The sequence below is a fragment of the Mirounga leonina genome, unplaced genomic scaffold (assembly GCF_011800145.1).
Source record: "Mirounga leonina isolate KUSES-001 unplaced genomic scaffold, KU_Mleo_1.0 Mir_224, whole genome shotgun sequence".
Lineage (NCBI taxonomy): Eukaryota > Metazoa > Chordata > Mammalia > Carnivora > Phocidae > Mirounga > Mirounga leonina.
This window is the reverse complement of record NW_023270615.1, coordinates 14,717,327-14,739,031: the sequence shown is the minus strand read 5'-3', so window position 1 is coordinate 14,739,031 and position 21,705 is coordinate 14,717,327. Positions and strand designations below refer to the sequence as shown.

The following is a 21,705-nucleotide window of genomic DNA, read 5'->3' as shown; positions in this document are numbered from 1 at the left end:
TTTCTTTCTTTCTTTCTTTCTTTCTTTCCTTTCTTTCTTTTCTTTCTTTCCTTAAGATCTACCCTTATAGAAAATTTCAAATTTACACTATAGTATTATTAACTATAGTCACATTGCTGTACATCAGATAGACCTCTAGAACTTAGTCATCTTGCATAATTTGTGCCCTTGACCACCATCTCCCCATTTCCCCCATCCTCCAGCCCCTGGCAAACAGCACTCTCTGCTCCTATGAATTTGGCTGTTTCAGATCCCACACATAAGTAAGGCCTCTGTGTCTGGCTTATTTCACTTAGTATAATGTCCTCTAGATTCTTTTATGTTGTCATAAAAGGCAGAATTCCTTCTTTTTAAAGGCTGAATAGTATTCCATCATATATATATTTGTTACGTATATATTTTAGGTAATATGTGTGGATTATGCCAACTGCACAAAAAAGTAATTAGGTTCTTACATGCTTTCAAGTTAGATGGGGTGGGCTAAGAATCTATTTCCAGTAATTTTATTTGCTGCTTTTATGCTGTTTTATTTTTAGGGCATTGCTCCCAAAATAGAGTTTTCTACAAGGACAGCCATCAGAGAACGAGTGTTTCTGCAAAGAAACAGATTTTCTGTAAGTATAACCAAGAAGCCAGTGATAGGACTGTCATGAATTTTCTCCACAGATTTAAAGAATTTCAGCGCAAACTTGGTTACCAAGTTTAGATGGCAACTGGATGAATAGAAACCTGGAGATTTATCACTAGGTTTGAATTTCTATATTCAGACTATTTGTTCAGCCTATCACATTAGAGTGAGTGTGTTTGACATGTATTCATCATGGTATAGTTGGTGGAACAGGGGATATAAAAGCTAAAATCACAAGTTTGACATAAGTAGGCTTGTTTCCCTGACTGGACTCTGACTACTGTCAAGACAGCTTTCTTGTTATTGTTTCACGACTTTTACTCTTGATCTTTTGAGTAACAGTGTTCCTTCTTTCTTTTGCTGAGGCCACAGCTCAGAGTTGTATTTGTGGGTCCTCTAGGCCTTGGGGCATCCTTGAGCACCCCCTCCATTTCACTGTCATGTTCAGCCCTAATTTCCCTGTCACTCTGATTGCTTTTGGCCTTTCTTTTTACCTTGTTGTACATAATTTTTAATGATTTAAAATCCTTTGTAGAACAATATGGAAAATGAATGAATGTAATTTGTAAAGCTTCTTCAGGTACTTTGCTTGTCATCCCAAATCTTGCTTGGTATCTTGGAAAATCCTTGGAAGTGTAGGCTGTGGGTTAGGGGTACTGAATGCAAAGGGTCACTAATCTGTGCAAAGCCATCAATCCTCTGGGCATCATAACTCATAATAGGAGGCAAATGATTAATTTTAAGGCAGGCATTGGCTGCTTTTTATTTTTTTAAACATTTTAAAAATTGATTTATTTATCTTAGAGAGAGAGAGAGAGAGAGCATGAGCAGGAGGGGCAGAGGGAAATGGAGAGAGAATCCCAAGCAGACTCTACACTGAGCACAGAGCCGGACATGGGGCTTGGTCTCATGACCCTGAGATCACAACCTGAGCTGAAATCAAGAGCTGGTTGCTAACTGACTGAGCCACCCAGGCGCCCCTGCACCGTTTGCTTTTTAGTTTTTCCCTATTTACCCACTATTTTCTCCAGTCTGATATGGGTGCACAGTGATCTTTCAGTCTGTCTCTCTCTTCCACTCTGCCATTTTAATCTTGTTTTGGCCTCTTAATATAGGTCTTCCATTAAGTGTTAACTTTTTAAAGTAATAGCTCTTACCATTTTTTTTTCTTATAACAAAAGTATTTAATTTAGAAAACTAGAAAATACAGATAAGCAAACAGGACAAGATAAAAATAAAATTGCCTGTCATTCTTATTATGTAGGGATGGGCATGACTCATTTTTTTGAGTATATTCTTCAGTACACACACACACACACATATTATTTTAATTTTAAAAGACTAGGATCATGCAATACTGCGTATAATTTTGTATCTTTCCTTTTCATTTAATATGCTATGGACATGTTTCTCACATCCTTTTTTAAGAGTTATTTATTTATTTTAGAGAGAGAAAGAGAGCACGAGCAGGGGGAGGGGCAGTAGGAGATGGAGAGAGAGAATCTCAAGCAGACTCCACACTGTGGGTGGAGCCTGATGCGGGGCTCCATCTCACAGCCCTGAAATCATGACCTGAGCCAAAATCAAGAGTCAGATGCTTAACCGACTGAGACACCCGGGCGCCCCGTTTCTCACATCCTTAAGTATTCTTACGCCAGGCAGTTTTTCACGGCTTCATAGCTAGCTGTTGTATGGACGTACCATGATTTGGTCAGTGGTTTTCCTGTTGTTGGGCACTTCACTGAGACAGTAGTCAGAGTCCAGTCAGGGAAACAAACCACACCTGTTCTTTTAGTAAAAAGATTTAATTAATTAAATGTTTTTTTAAAAAAAGGCCACACAGGGGTTGAAGGACTGAAGGGTAAAAGGGTCACTGAAGTGACAGACATAGTAACTAGAGGAAGCAGCTTCCATCCCTAGGGCTGGCGAACCAGGGGAAGAGGTGGGGACATCATGGATGTAGGAGCCTGAGGAAGAGACCCCACACAGGTGGGACCAGACCTGTGGGGAGGGGCTGCTTGCCTGCGCGCTTCCTTGGGGGTTCAGAGGCAGGGCTCTGATGAATGGGACTCAGACCTCTGTGAGGGACAGTACTCACTGCTGGTGCCTCTGGAGCTTGGAGGGCGGGTCTTGTGGGGCAGGACTCAAAGCTCTGGGGCGGGGGTACTCTGGCTGGCTGGTGCTGGGAGGTCTGAGGGGGGCACGGTGAGGCTCGGTCTGGGGTTATGGGGGGAAAACTATACACTGGCACCGTGTGCCTCTCTCAAGGTGAAGCCTGGTTGCTGGGGTGACGCTGTGGGGAATAGAAGGCAGAACTGGGAGTGGGAGTCCTGGCTTCCTCCTCCCGGCTTGCAGCCTCCTTCTAGCGCCTCCTAGTGGTGGAGCCTCTACTGAACAGCTGAAAAGAGCAGAAGGGATTGCCCCAGTACCCTAAAGCTGAATATTAGAGCAAAGTGGGTTTGGAGCGGAGTGGGAACTGCTTACTCACCAGTATAGCTGATTTCTCATTTTTTGAATGGTTATAAGAATGTCTGTAGCTGGGGCGCCTGGGTGGCTCAGTTGGTTAAGCATCTGCCTTTGGCTCAGGTCATGATCTCAGGGTCCTGGGATCCAGTCCCGCATCGGGCTCCCTGCTCAGCAGGAAGCCTGCTTCTCCCTCTCCCTCTGCCCCTGCTAGTGTTCTCTCTCTCAAATAAATAAAATAAAATCTTTTTTTAAAAAGAAAAAGAATGTAGCTATACACATACATAATTATTTCCTTATAATAAATTCCTTGAAAAATTGCTGGACCCGGATGTGGGCCAGATTCGCCCCCCCATCAATCATCATGATGAGGGAGGAGTGTCTGATACCTTCCAACTTTCTCCTACTGCAAATAATTTTCACTGTTTCTGGTTGAAATATATTACGCCAGTGAGTTATAACTACTAGTGATGTTAAGCTGAGCTGAAGAAAAACTAAGGAGAGAATACCCTTTTTTAAGTTCATGTTTGGCAAATCTGAGATGTTCAGTCTTCTTCCTTAGTTAAATAAAGTTCAGTTCAATATAGTTATATTCTGATTGAATTTTTCTTTTTTCTCCATTTCCCATTTTTAAAAACACTGTTTCTTGTTTTGGTTTCAGGAAGAAAGATATAATAAGTCAAGAAGGCCTTTATCTGCAACAGATGGACCCAAGCTCCCCATAAATAATATGAAGATGACGCCAAAGGAGAGTAATCTCAACAGACTGCCCCAAAGCATGCAGTCCCGTGCTCCCTCTCCCGTTTCCCCCGGGCGCTGCTTTCACGACCAGCCAGCTCAGCTGAACCTTGGAAATAACATCAGAATCTCCGGGGGAAGCAAACCTCCATTTGTAGTTAGACACGTAAGCCTAAAATTTTTTTCAGAGTCTGGAAGGGTGAAGGTGCGAATGAGGATAAAATCCAAGAAGTTTGGGCCATAAAAACAAATGGGTGATATTAAATAAAGAGGGAATTCATTTTTTTTTTGAACTAGAAACATTTTTTTTATCTATTATTTTTTTATGTATTTTTGTATTATGTTCAATTAGCCAACATAGAGTACATCATTAGTTTTGGATGTAGTGTTCAACGATTCCTTAGTCGCTTATAACAACACCCAGTGCTCATCACCACACGTGCCCTCCTCAATACCCATCACCCAGTTACCCAGTTACCCTGTCCCCCCACCGCCCCTCCCCTCTGAAACCCTCAGTTTGTTTCCCGGAGTCCAGAGTCTCTCATGGTTTGTCTCCCTCTCTGATTTCTTCCCATTCAGTTTTCCCTCCCTTCCCCTGGGGTCCTCTGTATTATTCCTTATGTTCCGCATATGAGTAAAACCATATGATAATGGTCTTTCTCTGCCTGACTTATTTTACGTAGCATAATCCCCTCTAGCTCCATCCATGTTGATGCAGATGGTGGGTATTCATCCTTTCTGATGGCTGAGTAACAGTCCGTTGTATATATGAACCACATCTTCTTTATCCATTCGTCTGTTCATTTTTTTTTTTTAAAGATTTTATTTGACAGAGAGAGGCACAGTGAGAGAGGGAACACAAGCAGGGGGAGTGGGAGAGGGAGAAGCAGACTCCCCGCAGAGCAGGGAGCCCGATGCGGGGCTCGATCCCAGGACCCTGAGATCATGACCTGAGCCGAAGGCAGACGCTTAACGACTGAGCCACCCAGGCGCCCCTCGCCTGTTCATTTTTTTAAAAGATTTATTTATTTATTTATTTATTTATCAGAGGGAGAGAGAGAGCACAAGCATGGAGGAGGGGCAGAGGCAGAGGGAGAAGCAGACTCCCCGCTGAGCAGGGAGCCCAATGCGGGGCTCGGTCCCAGGACCCTGAGATCATGAGCCAAAGGCAAACGCTTAACCGACTGAGCCACCCAGGTGCCCCTAAAGAGGGAATTCAAATTGAATAATAACTATGATTAGATGAAGTTCGCTGCCTAGAGTCATTGTCAGGAAAGTCATACAAAGATGTCTCGTGCAGAGGACTTGCTCAGTAAATGTCAGTCCTCCCTATTTTTAATTTTTGCAAATTATTAATAGAGTGTGATGCCTGATTGTGACAACCTGCCGTTTTTTTATCCAGAAGGATCAGCGAACTGACGGGTAGAAGACACACATAACAAAGGCCGGCATGTGCTCTGTAGCAATAGAAAATGACAGCTTCCTCCGTTTTAAAGAAAACTGCTTGAGTTTTTAAAATGAGGTTGTTGTTCATTGTCAGGACAAATGTGTCTGCAGGAAGAAGCAATGGTGTGCCTACTCAAAGCCCTTCCTTAAAGCTATCTTAGATTTAGCCCCCAGGAAGTAGCGGGTAAATGTAATCACACTAGCCTCCTGACATTGTGTTGCCTGTGAAAGTAATGGAAAATAGAGAAAAATTTTAAAAAATTACCTATTGGCTTACCAGCATAATATGAATAAAAATTTTATTTCGTTTAGTGCATTTCCTTTCACTTTTTACAATTTCATAAGTTTTTTTACCCCACAAAGTTGTAATTATGCTGGATATACAGATTAGTTTCTCAATATGTATATGGTTACTATTACATTAAAAGCATTTCCTATAGCACATTGTGGTTAATGACTTATTCTCTAAGAGTTCTTATAACTCCAGTAGTCAACTGTGGATATTCTTGCCAAGTTGATAACTTGGCTGAAAGTCACCGGTGGTGATGTTTATGCATTGGACGTAAGATATGAAGCATGGTCAGCCCCGAAGTGAGGGTGCTGTTGATTGGGACGACGGTATGCAGAGCTGGTTTGTAGGTACAACAGATGTTACTTGGCTAGAAACCATAGAACAGCTGTTTTCCTTGTGGTCACCTGGGTAAAAATGGCGAAAGTCTAGCAACCAGTCTTTAAACATGGCTTTATAAGAATATTGTTGAATTGAATTTGTTGGACAGTCTGCTTCATTCCATTTGAAATAGATTTCTGTGAAGTACACTGTAGTCGAGGCCCCTTGGGCTAAATAATCTTAAAATCTTGGTAGACTTTGTAGGGAATAAAACTGGCTTGATATTTATTTTATTTAACAAATTCTTGTACAACCTCTACTATGTACCATGCTCTTCTCTAAATTCTTTATACATATTAACTCTTTTATTTAGCCAGATTTCCTGATCGTAGGTGATGTTTCTTTAAGTAGAAGCATTAAAATTTAGGGGGCCTAATGTCGTGAAGACTAGACATTCTAATCAATATGTTTCTGAAAGTAGGATGAAGGATAACATTATCACTTGCCTTCTTGAAATTAAAAAAAAAAAAAGAAAAGAAACAAGTTAAAAAAAAAAATCCAGCAACTCTATGTCATAAATATTCTGGAGGAGTCCCTATTTCAAGTGTTTGGACCTGCTTACAGATCATGTTATCCGATTCAGGAAAATAAGGTCACATTCATTAAAATAATGCAGTTGCCACTATTCTTTTTTTTCAAGGTTCTAGACACTCAGATTAGAAGGGAGTGTGGATGGCTGAAATGTCAGCTGGTGATAATCACTTGTCTTCAGGGAGGACCCCACTTAGGCCGGCACTGCTCACTGTTTAGGAACATGAAACCTCTGTCCTGTTTTGAAGTATTTTGAACTAAACTTCACTTGCTCTTTTCTGAGCTCGACCCTGAACCTGTGGTTAGAATATAATTTGTGTCCGACTTTATGCTAACACTTAGCCCATACCTACGTGTTTAAGCCTCAGTGAAATAGGGACAAACAGCTTCCCTTGTTGGGATAACATTTAACGTGCATGGAGACTGTGATTTAATTTGTTCCTAGCCTCTTCTTACCTGCATGGCCCACAGTTGAGGGGGAAAAAGGCATTACAGGTAATGAGGAGAGGGTAACGCAAGCGATGGTGGGTTCAAATCTTATTTCTTCCCTTTCTTTCAGGTGGACAGTGCAAAGCCTTTTGGTGAGAATATTTCAGAGTATCAGTCCTGGAAGTCGAGAAGAAAACTTAAGTTTTCAAACTTGCCTTTTCCGGGGAGAAGAGGTACTCGAGTTTCTCGTTACCCCCTGTACATTCCCCAGTGGGAACGAATGCATCCTTCTAAATCTTCTTTCATTCTGGGGCATCCTGAGTTTCTCTGGAAACCAGAGGCCTAATTCTCAAGTAGCGTCCAGCTGTGGAGTTTGCAGGGTGGGAGCTCCCCCGGAGCAGAGCCAGATGAGAAGCTGTCCCTTGCCCAGTTTCCCTAACCATTGAAGGAGCGTGCTCTGAGTAATGCTACCACCCATGTGCTCTGCTGCAGGTGCGCCCTGGCTGGGCTGGACACGCAGGGGGCAGCTTGTCCTGGTGTGAACGCCCTCAGGGAACACTGAGAGCTCACAGATGAGGCTTGCCATTTCTCTAGACGGGAAAGAGTGGGAGCTTGGTGGAGATCAGGAGGTGTAACATTTGCTTTACAAGATTCCGGGTCAGGGAGGAGAGGAGCCAACGCTCCCTGAAGGGAAATTCAGTGTGGCTAAGGCAGGGAATCCCAACCGTGGAGGTGTCAGGACCCTTTTGCGTTCTTAAATATTATTGAGGACCCCAGAGCACAAGCACACATTCTGTTAGCCATTCCGAGTGGTGATGTCATGACACATCATGTAGCTTTTGGAAAATTCCATTGTATGGTTGTGAGATAATGAGAAAAAGAGAATTCATGTCTTAGTGTTATTAGAAGAGTCTTCACCTTGCAGATCTCCTGAAAGTTCTTGGTGACCCTGGGGAGATCCCTGGGCGCACCATATGTTGAGAGTCACTGAGTTAATGCATCCCTTGGTGGCATTGACCTTATGATTGAACCCCCTGCACCATGTCAGCTCTGAAGGTCATGGCAGTGAAGTTCATCCATTCCTGAACTTGATCAAAATGCTGGCCCGTTTTCTTGCCTCCTGGTGGAACTGGACCTAGACCATCCCTGACAGCAGGTTCCCTATGTTAGGCTTAAAGTCTTGTACTTTTAAGGGGCTGCACGGTCTCTTTTGGTAACTCAGACCAGTGCTCTTGGTTATGGTGACTGTTAGTAGCCAACTAAGGACAGAGTGCAGGTTTGAAGCAGAAAGTGCTTTATCACCTCTGACATTTAATTTAAGTCCTTTGGGTTAAAAATCACCCACGTAGCCTATAAAAGTACTGCCTTCCCTATTACGGTGAAATCAAGCAATGGCAAATGTCCTTTCCGGGGATGACACATCGGGCTTAATGCTGGCTCGATTACGATGAGACTCTCATGCATCACATTGGTCTCAGCCTCTTTGTCTTTTCTTAATCCGGGCAGGTGGAGAAGTGAGGCTCCAGAGAGCTTACAGAGTGTGCACTGGTCACACTCCCAGTTTTTGGCATACCTACATTTAGAGAAGACATTCAGACCTCTGGTTTCTCAGATCCCTGGAGTCCCCGTAGCTTCCAAGCCAGACCTTTGCTTAGGTCACCTGTCAGTTCATTCATCCAGGCCTAAGGTAGAATAAAACAGTGCTTCTCAAACTTGAATGTGCATTTGAATCACCTGGGGATCTTGTTCGGCTGTAGATTCGGATTCAGCAGGGCTGGGGTGGGGCCTGGGAGCCCTCTTTTCTGACAAGCTTCCAGGTGATGACGTGGCTGGTCCATGGACTGCACTTTGAGAAGCAAGAGAACAAGGGCTAGCCCCCTGTGAAAGGGAGTGCTGCGTACGGTGGCGAGGGGGTTTCTAGGCAACGGGCAGGTTTGTGGTTATAGCTGAAGAGGGCCTTAGCATTGCCAGTGCCCTGCTCAGCTGGGCGTTGGGAAGAAGACAGCTTCTGGGACAAGACACAGACACACACGCACACACACACACGTGCATGCCTGGAGGATGCGATGACTGCCAGGCTTTAAAAAAGCCCTTTCCGTATCTTCCTTCTTACTGCCAGTGGCATGGGGGAATCAGCAATCCACAAAAAGCCCCTTGTCACTGCCTAAGCCCCAAGCATAGAGGGGGCAGGCACGGTGGCCTCCGCATAACCTTGCGAAAACTCATTCCAGAAGCATTATTTTTTTTCCGAATTTGGAAAAACCCAATTTAATCTTGATTTTGCCTGTGTGTGTTTATCGCTTCACTTCCTAATCATTCTTACCACTCTCTGGCTTTAGGTCTACTTACTTATGATTGTTTAGGGTACTCATCATGATGTGCACTTTTCCTGCATTATGCTCTCCCCAGCTCTTGTCTGTTCATGGTCTCCACCTAACATGTGTCTCTATCTTGGACAAGTAGGCTCGAGATTTCCTGCCTAAATAGGAACCCATGTAAAGCAGATAGGGAATGGCAGAAGAGGCAGAGTGGGTGAATTTTGTTTCTATGAGAGCCACGCGGTTTTCTTTCAGGCTCTGGGCACCTGGGCCAGTATGAGTTTTGTTTTCCAGGCTGTGTGAGGATTACCGAATTTATGGCTTCCCTTAAACTCTCCTTTGCCCTTCCCACGTCCCTGTGTGCTGTCATTAATAATGTAACTTCACTGGGCCTCAAGAGGACAGAAACACTCCTAGATAGGATCGCTGTGACTCAAGGGACTTGTAAGAGTTGACAGTGTAACTTACGAGGGAGCATTTAAGTTCTTTAATAATTCATCCCTGCGTAATATTTCTGTGCTCTGTGGAACAAATGTAACAGTGGTTTTAGGGGTAATTTGTAGTAATGAGTCACTGAAACACCTCTTCCTCTTTCTTCTAGCTTCTTCTCTTGACAGCCTTGCCGCTAACGTAAAGGTAATTGTAGAAGTAGCATTTGTAAAATGATTTATTTTCAGCTTCTAACGCCGGTTATTGTGCATTCCCCAACGGGTGGTGGAAAGTCTATTTCTAGCAAGTGCTGCTTATGGAAATGGAGTTGCTGTAGGTTCACCAGAGTTTGAGAGATGCCCAGGCTCCGCTGAATGCTTTGCATTAGTTGGTTTGTTTCCCCTCACGTAAGCTCTCTCCATCTGTAGAATGAATCCCCCATGTATATGGCCCCAACACCTACTTTATGAGTAGGTATTCTTATTGCTTTTTTTCCTAAACGAATACTTCCATAATACATAGAGGTGGTAAACCACTTGCTCTTGAAGTTTGATTGGTTTGTCAAGGTGAAGGCTCAAACTTCTGTTACAACATGAAAATAGATATAGGCAAAGAAATGGAGTATACGGTGCTTTTTATGCCGTGGCATTTAAATAGTTTATTTTAAAAAATTATATCTTTGCCAAACCGGATAATCCCTTATGCTCACAAATCAAAGCTCAGAGTGTGAGTTTATTTTGGCTTGTTAATATATGCCAAATGTGCAGAATTTTGCTTATCTTTCCTTGACCTTGAGCTTCTGAGCATTTTCTCAGCAGGACAAAAGCGGGAGCTTCCCTGGGGGGCAGGCTTTCTATCAGCTTGTCCCCTTCCTCATCCCACCCACCCCCTACTCTCTAAATTCAGCATAAGAAAACAAAATCACAACTAAAGAATAATGCACATTGTCACTTAGGTCATCAAAGAGCCAGATGAACGGATTGTTTTAAGGAAAGAATCATCATCACCTTTAGATTCCAGTAAGTTCGGAAAACCCTCGCCCATTTACAGTAACCGAGGGGATGCCGATTTCCATGGGGAAGCTTCGTATGCTGCCTCCCAGCATTCCAGATCTCCCAGCCCTCTTCTGGATCAGCCCCTTCTCTGCGACGAAAGGTCAGCGGCAAGCCCCCATTTATTTGCTTGAAGAGTGTGATGTGGTCTAGCAGGAGGAAATCCTGGTCACTTCATCCCTTTGCTTCCTTAGGGATATTCAGCTGGGGATATGAAAAATCACTATTCGTTTTTAAATCTTCCTGGAAGGAAGAGTTGAGCCTTTTCTCTTGCCTGTGGAAAGCGTATCTCAGAATGTTTGTTGAAAGTGGGACAGTCAGCTCACTTGGCATAGATGCTATTTATCTATCCATTTTGTCTTTCATAAAAAACAAATGGAGTGAAAAAGAAATCACCCATAGTCCTGCCACCCAAAGCCAAAGATTATTAACATGTAGGTGTATTTTCTCTTTTTCTAGACATGTTTTCTTGGTTTCTTGGTCGCCTTAACTCCAGGAGAATGGCACTGAAGATAATATTTTTAAGACAGTTGTTAAAAATGGATAGTTGACATACTAGTTTCAGGCATACAACATAATGATTCAATATTTGTGTATATTGCAAAATGATCATCACAGTAAATCCAGTTTACATCGGGTCACCATGCATAGCTACAGAAATTTTTTTCTTGTGATGAGAACTCTTAAGATTTATTCTCTCAGCAGCTTTTAAATGTGCATTATGGTGTTAACCGTAGTCTCCATGCTGCCCATTATGTCCCCGTTATTTCTTTTATAATAGGAAGCTTGTACACTTTGACTCCCCTCACCCCCTGAGTCCGGCAACCACCAGTCTGGTCTCTGTATCTGTGAGCTTGTTCGTTTGTGTTCTTCCTTAGGTTCCACATATAAGTGAGATCATACGGTTTTTGTCTTCCTTAAGACAGTTGTTCTGAATGAAGGATATGCCAGTCTGCTCTTCTCTGCACTGTTAGTGATGAGAATAAGAGAAAGCCCCGTGTCAGAGTGACGTGATTGCTCACAAAGGGACTAGGTAGTAAATATCCCAGAATGAAAGTCAGAATGCAATGAAAGCCCTGCAGTTTTAATACAAATTATATTAAGTTTGACTAAGACTAAGAAAGTGGCAGTGAATTCTTAGTGTTTTGTAGAAATGATAGAATACCTTTATATTAAAATGTTGTATCATGGACTTGAGGAAACCAAATCAAATATTTTAGTAAAATCTATTAAAGAATGGAGAATTCCTGATTAGTTACTTTTTTAGAGGAAAATAACATGAAATAGATTTTTAAAAATCAGCCCTGTCACTCTAAGTCGGGAGGTTAAAGACATTTACATCCCTCTCTCTACCTGGTCTTCATCTCCTCCTGGCTTATCCTCTGGATGTAAAGATTTTAAACAGAGACGGGAAAGGACCTTCAGCTGGTGGTAGTCAGGGGACTTGGGCTCTAGTGCTCATCTGTCTCTAACTACTCTGTGATCTCACAGAAATACTCAGCCTTGTAGACCTTAGTCTCCCCATCTGTAAAATGGGTGTGATGATCAAATAGCCATTCTCTTACAGGTACAAAATGGTTCTCTGCTGCCAGAAGCAGAGGTAGCTCGTGGCTTTTGTCCACGTGCCTTGTTTTTATACATCACCCAAACTCCTCCTTATAATCAGCCTAGCGAGCATTTCTGAGGGACTGAATTGGGGCTGCGTCTCTTGAGCACCTATTAGGTGGAATGTGCATGGTCATGACGCGTCCCAGCTTGCCAGAGGTTCGCGCACTAGACCAGGAGGCTGGCACACCCTCATGCCACTGAATGTGAGGCAGCTGGTGAGATGCAGGTCACAGGAGTACGGTCCAAAAGTGGATGAGAGACAGAGCAGGAGGTGGGGCCCTTCCTCAAGAGGGAGATCAAAGAAGGCCTCATTTTTTTTTCTAAAATAAGTTTCTGCGACGGCTTACGTATTCATTCGGCCAGCCTTTCTTGAGTGTCTTTATGCAGCCGGCCAGTGATTCTCAGCTGTGGCCCACTAAGGACTCGCCTGCTCTCCACTTAGTCAGAATCCCTGGGGTTGGAACTGGGTGTGTGGTGGGCGTGTAGCATCTCTGTGGGTAGAAGAGTGCCTCGGAGGAGAACAGGATTGATAGCCAGGCCGCTAGCCTGGAATGGAAACCCTAACATTGAAGGCATTTCTCCTGATCTCTGGGAACTTGCAACTTAGCAGAGGATGTAAAAACATGTGCATAGAGAGCTTTCTACCAGGCGGAACTTTGAGAATAGTATGGACCAAATGTTATCAGAGTAGAAAGGAGGAGGAAGGAAGGCACTTCTGGAATGCATCGTGGAGGAGATGGTATTTCCATGTGGGTCCTGAGGGATGCGGATTGGATTTTGATAGAGTTAATGGAGGGGAGGGATGGGAGGTGAGAAGGCACGGGGCACTGGCAGCTTCTAGAAGTTAGACCAGCTTGGGGAATAGTGAGTGCCAAGGCTGAGGGTCTGAGGGACTGTGGAAGCCAAGCTAAGGAGTTTGGGTTTTGTTGGAAGGCAGTGGGGAGCTTTTGCAAGTTCATTCTCAGGAGTTAGCACATTTGACTGGAGGATGGTAACTCTGGCTGCAGAGCAGATTTGTATCCTCTACCTCTGATGAATCAGCAAATTCTGCGTGCCCAAAGTCACTCTAAATGGAGAGCTTTGGAACTAATTTGACCATGAATTTGTAAATAAGGCCATGATCAACTGTGACAAGGGAAAACACAGTCACGGAAAGGCCATCTGGCTTGCCCAGGACTGTCCAGTGTTTATCGTACATTAACTAAAGAGAATGATTGTATCCACATTGCTAAAATTCTTTAGGAATCTTTGGAAAATGGTATTTGTGTTTTTCATAATCAAATGGCCAATTCTGTCTCAAAGTTTAGGCCTTGGTACCCACTCCCCTCCCAAAGATGAATGAATGAAGGGATGAATCCAGTCACTCAAGAAATATTAAATACCTACAGTGGTATTCAGTATCTACAAGGCCCTGGGATGAGCCGTTCACCTAGGATTCCCCATGCCAGCTTCAGTCTAGGGGCATCCACAGACATTAAGCAAATACTGACCAGGGGCCACTGGTGAAGTGCCGTGAACGAGGGGGAAATGGACTCCAAGTGCAGGTAGCAGGGTAGCCAACTTCCTCTTCCGGAGGGGGCTTGGGTAGGACTTTGGTGAGCAGTCAGTGATTGGACTGAGCTCTGAAGGTGGGTAGGGGTTCACACGAGTGGGGAGTCGGGGTTGGGGTGGCAACATTCCAGGCAGGGGGAGCTGTGGAAGGGAGTAGATGCCTCCCGTCTGAGGAACCAGAGGGCACTGGTACGATCTGTGGTTAAGTTTGGGTCTGAGCAGCCTGAAGTAAATGAGATGAAACATACAATGCTTGCGGTGGAAAACAGTCAGGGTTACGTTTTGTGTTAAACATTTGTGGATTAAATTTCTAAGCATAAAAGCAGGATTGATTCTTGAGAGAAGTATCTGAAATGCTCAGTAAAGTACAAAGAAGAATCACTCACAGCCACACAGGCAAACACAAGCCATTCTTCACATTGTGGTTGCTTTTATTGTCAGTGTGTATCTTATGCGTAGGGTTAATGAAGACCCTGACAGTGCACTATGTATCCTATTTTGCATGTTACTGCTGCTTCTTGCTATTAAGTTATAAATATCAACCCACAGTGTACTTGAAGGATCCTTTTTAGCAGCTGCATAATACTCCACCCTGGTTTCCTGTGTTGGGCAGGTTCCACCCTTGCTCTCAGTCCTCATGGAGGAAGACCCACGAAAGGGTGTGCAGTCTCCTGACACCCCACAGAGCTCAGCAACACCTACACAAGGTAGGGCTTCTGAGACGACGGAATCTCTGCTGACAAAATCATAGGGGAACTGGGACGTCCGGTCTGGGGCTGGAGGGTGGGGTGAGGAGACAGACATTAATCAAGTAACCACAGAGATAAATGTAAAATTGTGACACTTCCCAAGGAGGGTGCCTGGTGTCCTGAGAGTGTCTGAGAAGGGGGTATTTGACTTGGTGGGGAATCAGGGCAAGCTTCCCTGAGGAAGACACAAGGGAGCTTCCGTCTAAGCGATGAATCCTAGCGAGTTTAGGCAGAGGTCCTGCAGCAAGAGGGAGCTCCATCCTTTCAAGGAGAGAAGACAGTCTCCCTGGCCCGAAGCCCAACCCCTTGCACTGTGCACAGGAATCCCGGTCCCTGGAAGTTGTCGTCTGTGTGAGGCTACAATGTGGAAGAAAATGTTAAAAGTGGATAAGGTGTTTTGGCTGTTTGACGTGTGGGGTGTGGTTTCTAACCCATAGATAGATACACCCAGTACTTTGTCTACTGTGGATGTGTAGCCATTAGCCAAGGGACTGGTCATCATTTCAAAAGAATTCCATGAAAGGTTAACAAAGGTTAGGTTGGGTTTAAGGATACTGTGTCATGGTCAAAGGGGTCGTCTTGGTCTTGACTTATTTAAACACAGGCACAGCCCAGATTTATAGGATGACACTTATGAATGAATATTGATTTTCACAGGGCGGGGTTGTAAATTACTCTGCTTCCTCTTGGCAAAGTCGTTGGCTTTGCTTTGTTAATTTCCAATCTTTTCAAGTAAGGGAATCCCTTTAAAATGTAAAAAGAAGGAAAAGAAGGGAGGGAGGGAGAAGAACAAGAAAGAAGAAAGTATCTGCATGCACACGCGTATAGTAAACACCCCGTGTACGGCACGCATGGGGTCCATGGGCCTTTTAAATGCAAAACCACTCATCTGAGTAGCATTGATTTATGTGACACTATGAGTAACACAGTTGCTGGCTTGGCTTTTGTTATAGGAATATTCTGTCTCTGAAGCAAAGTATATCACTGAAAGACCAAGCTACCTGCTGAAGGAATACCCAGTGCATGAACAGAGATATTTTTAAGCTGCTGTCTTATGTAAGTAAGCAGCTTAAGTGCTGCTTCTTATGTTGATTTGCTTAAATAATTTCCTGCTGTCAGGATGAAGTAACTAGAAAATGTGGTGGACAGGAGATGGGGCGGAGACCCCAAAAACCACACAGGAGAACGATAGCACATGTGTCTGTGGTCTGCCAGGCCAGTCTCTGTCTCTCTGTCTCTCCCCTCTTTGCCTCCCCTCTTCTTTCATGATACCTCTTCTAGCTCCTGGAACACAGGCTTTTTCCTGCCACAAGGCCTTTGCACCTGTTACGCTCTCTATCTGGAATACTGCTTCCTGGTCCTACTTGGATCACTTCTCTTTATCCTCTGGTCTCATGACTTTGCAGGACACTTCCTTCCCCTCCATGGTATACCTTTTTAGCGCCCTGCCCTTTTCTTTCCTAAAGCTGACACCATTTTTTTTTTTAAAGATTTTATTTATTTATTTGAGAGAGAGAGAATGAGAGAGAGCACATGAGAGGGGGGAGGGAGGGTCAGAGGGAGAAGCAGACTCCCTGATGAGCAGGGAGCCCGATGCGGGATTCGATCCGGGGAGTCCAGGATCATGATCTGAGCCGAAGGCAGTCACTTAACCAACTGAGCCACCCAGGCGCCCGACACCATTTGTTTTTATATTTGTATATGGGTTGATGTTTTTTTTTTTTATTCTTATGTTAATCCCCATACATTACATCATTAGTTTTAGATGAAGTGTTCCATGATTCATTGTTTGTGCATAACACCCAGTGCTCCATGCAGAATGTGCCCTCCTCAATACCCACCACCAGGCCAACCCATCCTCCCACCCAGGGTTGATGGTTTTATAAGGGGTTGATTGCCCCTTCTACTAATGAAACCTTCTCAAGGTCAGGGACTCTCTCGTGCTCACTAGTTTATAGCCAGCTTTGGCACCCAGCAGTGGAATCCCATTTAACGTAGATGAAGTCAACTCCATATGCCAGGAGTGTGCCCTGAGCGAGAACCGAACTCCCCCTCCTGCCACCCTGCAACCACCCTTGTAGCACGTGACCTGCCACTGTGGTTGGCGCCGAGTGAATATTTTTTCGTGAGTGAGTGTGGAATGGGGTGACGAGGCAGCTGTAGAATTCGGGTCTGTTGTCAGCAGTCGGCCATACTGTGGGGTGACGTCACTCCTGAGGTGTTCTCTTCTTGTCCCTTTCTACCCAGGCCTGGAATTATGATAGCTCTTCCTTATGAAGTGCTTCCGGAGCGCCAGGAACTGGTGCAAACACTTCACATGCATTAGATGAGTTCATATCTAATTCTCACAACACCCCTATGAAGTAGGTTCTATCATTAGTTCCGTTTCACAGATAGGGAAACTGAGGCATGGGGAGGTTTAGGTGCCTTGCTCAAGGTCACATGGCCAGTGAATGGCATGTCTAGGAATATGAATCTGGGTGGTCTGGCTTCAGCAACCATGCTTTTATTTTTTGTTTATTAAAAAAAAATTTTTTTTTAAAGATTTTTATTTATTTATTTGAGACAGAGAGAATGAGAGACAGAGAGCATGAGAGGGAGGAGGGTCAGAGGGAGAAGCAGACTCCCTGCCAAGCAGGGAGCCCGATGCGGGACTCGATCCCAGGACTCCAGGATCATGACCTGAGCCGAAGGCAGTTGCTTAACCAACGGAGCCACCCAGGCGCCCCTTAAAAAAATTTTTTTAAGGATTTATATTTATTTATATTTATTTGAGAGAGAGAGAGAGAGAGCGCATGCGCAAGCAAGAGCACAAGCAGGGGGAAAAGGCAGAGGGAGAGGGAGAAGCAGGCTCCCCGCTGAGCATGGAGCCCCGATGCAGGATTCGATCCCAGGACCCTGGGATCATGGCCTGAGCCGAAGGCAGCCGCTTAACTGGCTGAGCCACCCAGGCGCCCCAGCAACCATGCTATTAAACGATTACATCCCGTTGCCTCCCCAAACCTAGAGGGTGTGATAGGGGAGCCCTGGGGAGAAAGAGCAGAGCCCTTTGGATCCGAGCAGGGTCTGTGGACCTTGATCATCTCCCGTGAGGATCCCATGCTGTTGTATATGCAGCAACATCATCCTAGCAACATCACAACCATCACGAATCTTTTTAAGCCATGAAGGAGTGTGGGATGATATGCTAGGTGTTCATGCAGTCAGGCTCCTGAAAGTCTGGCTCAAGGGCTGTTCATGCCTCAGGGCACAAGCCGCCTTGCCCCCAGGCTGGCCAGGACTCCCCACCATCAGCACCGAGGAATGTGGAGGACAGCTCCGTAACAGCCCATTCTGTAGGCTTCTACCTCAGAACGTTCTGCTTGGTTGATGAAAGGATGGATTCTGGGCCACTTAATCTCCAGTTGCCAAAACAGTAATCTAGGTATTTATTAGGCGGTTTTACGGAACATAGCCCACATAATGACCACAATGGGAACATGGCCAACATAATGACCAAATGCCAAATTGTGTTGACTTTCAGCATGGGGGACATCAAGTTACATTAAACCAGCTGATACGTGGATGCTGATGGGAGGGGACAGAGAGAAGGGAAGGAAAAAAATGAGTAACTTCTGTCTTAGAAAGTGGGTTTCCATGTATGGGGATTAACATAAGAATAAAAAAAAAAGAAAGAAAGAAAAAATTAAAAAAAAAAAAAAGAAAGTGGGTTTCCTTGGGGCTCCTGATAGGCTCAGTCAGTGGAGCGTGCAACTCTTGATCTCAGAGTCATGAGTTCAAGCCCCATGTTGGGGGTGGAGTTTACTTAAAAAAAACAAAGCAAAAAAAGAAAATGGGTTTCCTTCATGACACTAGTTCCCACCCGGTGGTTTGGAATGTGCTCGTAGGCCTTCTCTGGAAGCTCTCCATACCACCCCCACCCCCCTCACATTTTGGGTCATGCATTCATGGTGAGGCAGGGGTGCTAGAGGGCCGTGTTAGTGGAAGTGTTGGTGGTTGTAAAGAAACACAGGTGGGGTGCGCCTGGGTGGCTCAGTCATTAAGTGTCTGCCTTCAGCCTCAGGGCATGATCCCAGGGTCCTGGGATCGAGCCCCATGTCGGGCTCCCTGCTCAGCGGAGAGCCTGCTTCTCCCTCTCCCACTCCCCCTGCTTGTGTTCCCTCTCTCGCTGTGTCTCTCTCTGTCAAATAAATAAAATCTTAAAAAAAATAAAATAAAAAGAAACACAGGTGACTTTGGTTCATCTTAAGCAAACAGGGCATTTATTAGAAGGATGCTGAGTATCTTAGTGAATCCAGGGAGGATCCAAACAAGCAAGATCAGGCTGCCAAAATGGGACGGCTAGAGTCCCCCCACAGGTCAGGAAGACAGCCCTGGAGAGGAGCATCTGCAGAAGACCCAGTGGGCTCCCACTACTTGTCCCCGGCCCTGCTTTTCTCAAAGACTCCCTCCTGCTTGCAGCTCTAGTTCTTATCTCTTGCCTTTTCCACTTCTGCTCTTTTGCTGTTGAGCAGGCATCCCTCTCCTGGATTCCTAGTGATCTCAAGACTGGGGGAAATGAAACAGTAGATTCTTACCCCAGAAGGGCCAGTGATTCTTGAGCCCAAAACAGTGAATCTAATTGTCTCACAAGGGAATGGGTGAAGAATGGGGGGAGGGGGCTTTGGAATACATCTATTTCTCTTTATTCTGGATGATTTGGGACTTGGTACTTTTGGTATAAAATAGATGATCCCTTGTATACTTTAAAATGGTTAAAATTTTATAAACATAAACAAAATTTTGTGTTAGGTGAATTTTGCCACCAAAAAAAAAAAAATCCCATAAACCACTTCCTACCTGCCCCCACCCCGCACCGGAATTATTCCTAGTTCTGGAAGGAAGGAAGGATTGTCTCTGTGTCACGGTCCTTACCAAGGGTGGGGGCTGACTGCCCATGTCTGGCATGAGCTCACTGAGACTCTGCTTTCAAGGACGGGCTTACAGGGCCCCCCTCTGTGACACCTCCTGGTCCCTCAGGCAGACCCAGGCCTTCTGGCCTCTGCTCCCAAACCTGCCTCCACTTAGCACCTTATTCCTCCAGCATTGTATTGTAGTTGGTTTTCCTTATGATAACCCTCCCAAGAAGGGGACAGAGACTGACCAGATGGCCCCAGCTCTGACCCACTGAGTGTCCCACCACCGTGGCTGGCCTGCAGCAGGAGCCGCTCCCCTGGGCATGCCCCCAGCTGGAGGGTGGCCAAGGAACTCAGTCAGGCCTCATGGCCTCAGACGCAGACAAGAATTGTAGCACAGAAACCTCTCTCAAATCAACGAGGAGCAAAATGGAAATAAACCAAGAAAGAAACCAGAAAAGGATAAAAATTAATTAGAATGTTGGTTTCTGCTCTGTCACAGTTCATTAAGGCCTCCAGGTCCTAAGACAGTGGCTGGTATGGCTTCCACCCTCACTTGTCCCCAGTGGGCAGGCAAGAGCCATGGTACCCCGTCTCCCAGGGGTCCCTTCATCTGTGTTACAACCAAAGCAAAAAGCAAACCAGCCTACAGATGCCCAGCTCCGACCTCAGGGACCCTGGCTCTCTGATTCAGTCACAGCTTCTGAGGGGCCTGTTATTTGGTGGCTTAGGGGGATGGATACAGTGGATAATGACACACCTCCCTTCATCCCAGGACCTCTGGTCTCGCCAGGCCGACAGACCACACAGGTGGTGGCCGTGCACCCAGATCATGAGGCACATTCCGGGGTCAGCGGGCCTCAGTGAATATTAGAATCACCTGGGGGGCTCTGCAAAATTCTCATCCTGGGCCTCACTCTGGACCAATTTAATTGGAATCTCTTTGGGTGGTGCCTGGAAAGGGTATTTTTATAGATGTTCTTCGGAAGATTCCGATACACATTTAGGATTGAGAATCTTGCAGACGGCTGCAAGCACCTTGAGATGGGGGACTTGGAACAGCCCCCCAATCCTATACTGACTCTCTCTGTGCTCAAAAATATGTTCCTGTTCCATAGAATAGGATGGGGGCATGCTTAACAGCTCAGCGCAGTTTCTGTGCATTCACTACGACCCGACCCGAGGACTGTGTGAAGTCCTCAGGACACTAAGAGGTAGATACTCGGCTTATCCTCATCCTGATATGATGCAGAGGCTGGGAACTTGCCCAAGGTCACAGAGCTGCTCTGTCCTGCTCCCCAAGGTCGCCTCCTCCTGCCCTGGGGCTGTAGAGCGGGCTCAGACCCCGGGAGACCCCAGGTAGGGCTACGTGCCAAGTAGCTAGAGTGACATCACCTTCTCCTGGGTGCTGATGGCTTGCCTTTTTCTTTGTTCCACGTGTAGTGTGTGAAATTTCCAATTTCACAAGGGGAACTGAAGGAAAGCTGGAGGAACGTCATGGAGAACTCACTCATGGAGCCAACTGACATGTCCTTAGAGAAATGAACAACAGTTTTTGTTGTTTTGTCAAATCAAACCCTGTACTCAGTCTTTTGTGCCCAGGTAAGAGTCGTTGATTAAAGTGTTTCCTGTGTGGGGCTCATATTTTCTTGTCAAGTCGGAGAATTTGTGTTATAGTTGGTTGATGTGTTTGTTTTGAGCTCCAACTAGAAAATAACCATAGTTGGGTGGCAGGTGCTTTTTCATTTAGAAAGCACTTTTTAGAATTCTAATGAAAGTGTCAGGACGCCTTTTCAGGTGCTTCCCCATTTGTGGCACTGGGTGATTTTTTTTTTTTAGGATTTTACTTTATTTGAGAGATAGAGAGGAAGCACAAGTGGGTGGAGGGGCAGAGGGAGAAGCAGAATCTCCGCTGAGCAGGGAACCCGATGCGGGGCTCGATCCCAGGACCCCGAGATCATGACCTGAGCTGAAGGCAAACGCATAACCAACTGAGCCACCCAGGCGCCCCACTGGGTGTGTTCTTGAAAAGTTTTAAAATTTTTCCTTCCATCCTCCTCTCCCTCCCCCCTTCCCCTGCCCTCTTTCCCTCCCCCTGTCCCCTGCCTTCTCTCCTTTCCCCCTCCTCCTGCCCTCCCTCGCCCCACTCCTCCCTCCCTCCCTCCTTCCATCCTTCCTTCCTCAACTGAGATTTTACA

General features: G+C 45.3%; 1 protein-coding gene across 2 annotated transcripts in view; it reads left to right on the top strand.

Moving 5' to 3' along the window:
• The window catches only part of SPATA6L (spermatogenesis associated 6 like), a 47,708-nt gene extending 26,330 nt beyond the window's left edge, over nt 1-21,378 (top strand). For both annotated transcript variants that reach the window (XM_035029142.1, XM_035029141.1), the window contains 8 exons: nt 537-614; nt 3,753-3,995; nt 7,036-7,138; nt 9,825-9,859; nt 10,608-10,807; nt 14,477-14,570; nt 15,566-15,668; nt 20,951-21,378. In XM_035029142.1, the coding sequence (XP_034885033.1) occupies nt 537-614; nt 3,753-3,995; nt 7,036-7,138; nt 9,825-9,859; nt 10,608-10,807; nt 14,477-14,570; nt 15,566-15,655 (843 nt within the window). In that variant the 3' untranslated portion in view covers nt 15,656-15,668; nt 20,951-21,378. The remainder of the gene's footprint in view (nt 1-536; nt 615-3,752; nt 3,996-7,035; nt 7,139-9,824; nt 9,860-10,607; nt 10,808-14,476; nt 14,571-15,565; nt 15,669-20,950) is intronic.
• Nucleotides 21,379-21,705: the final 327 nt, after the last annotated feature.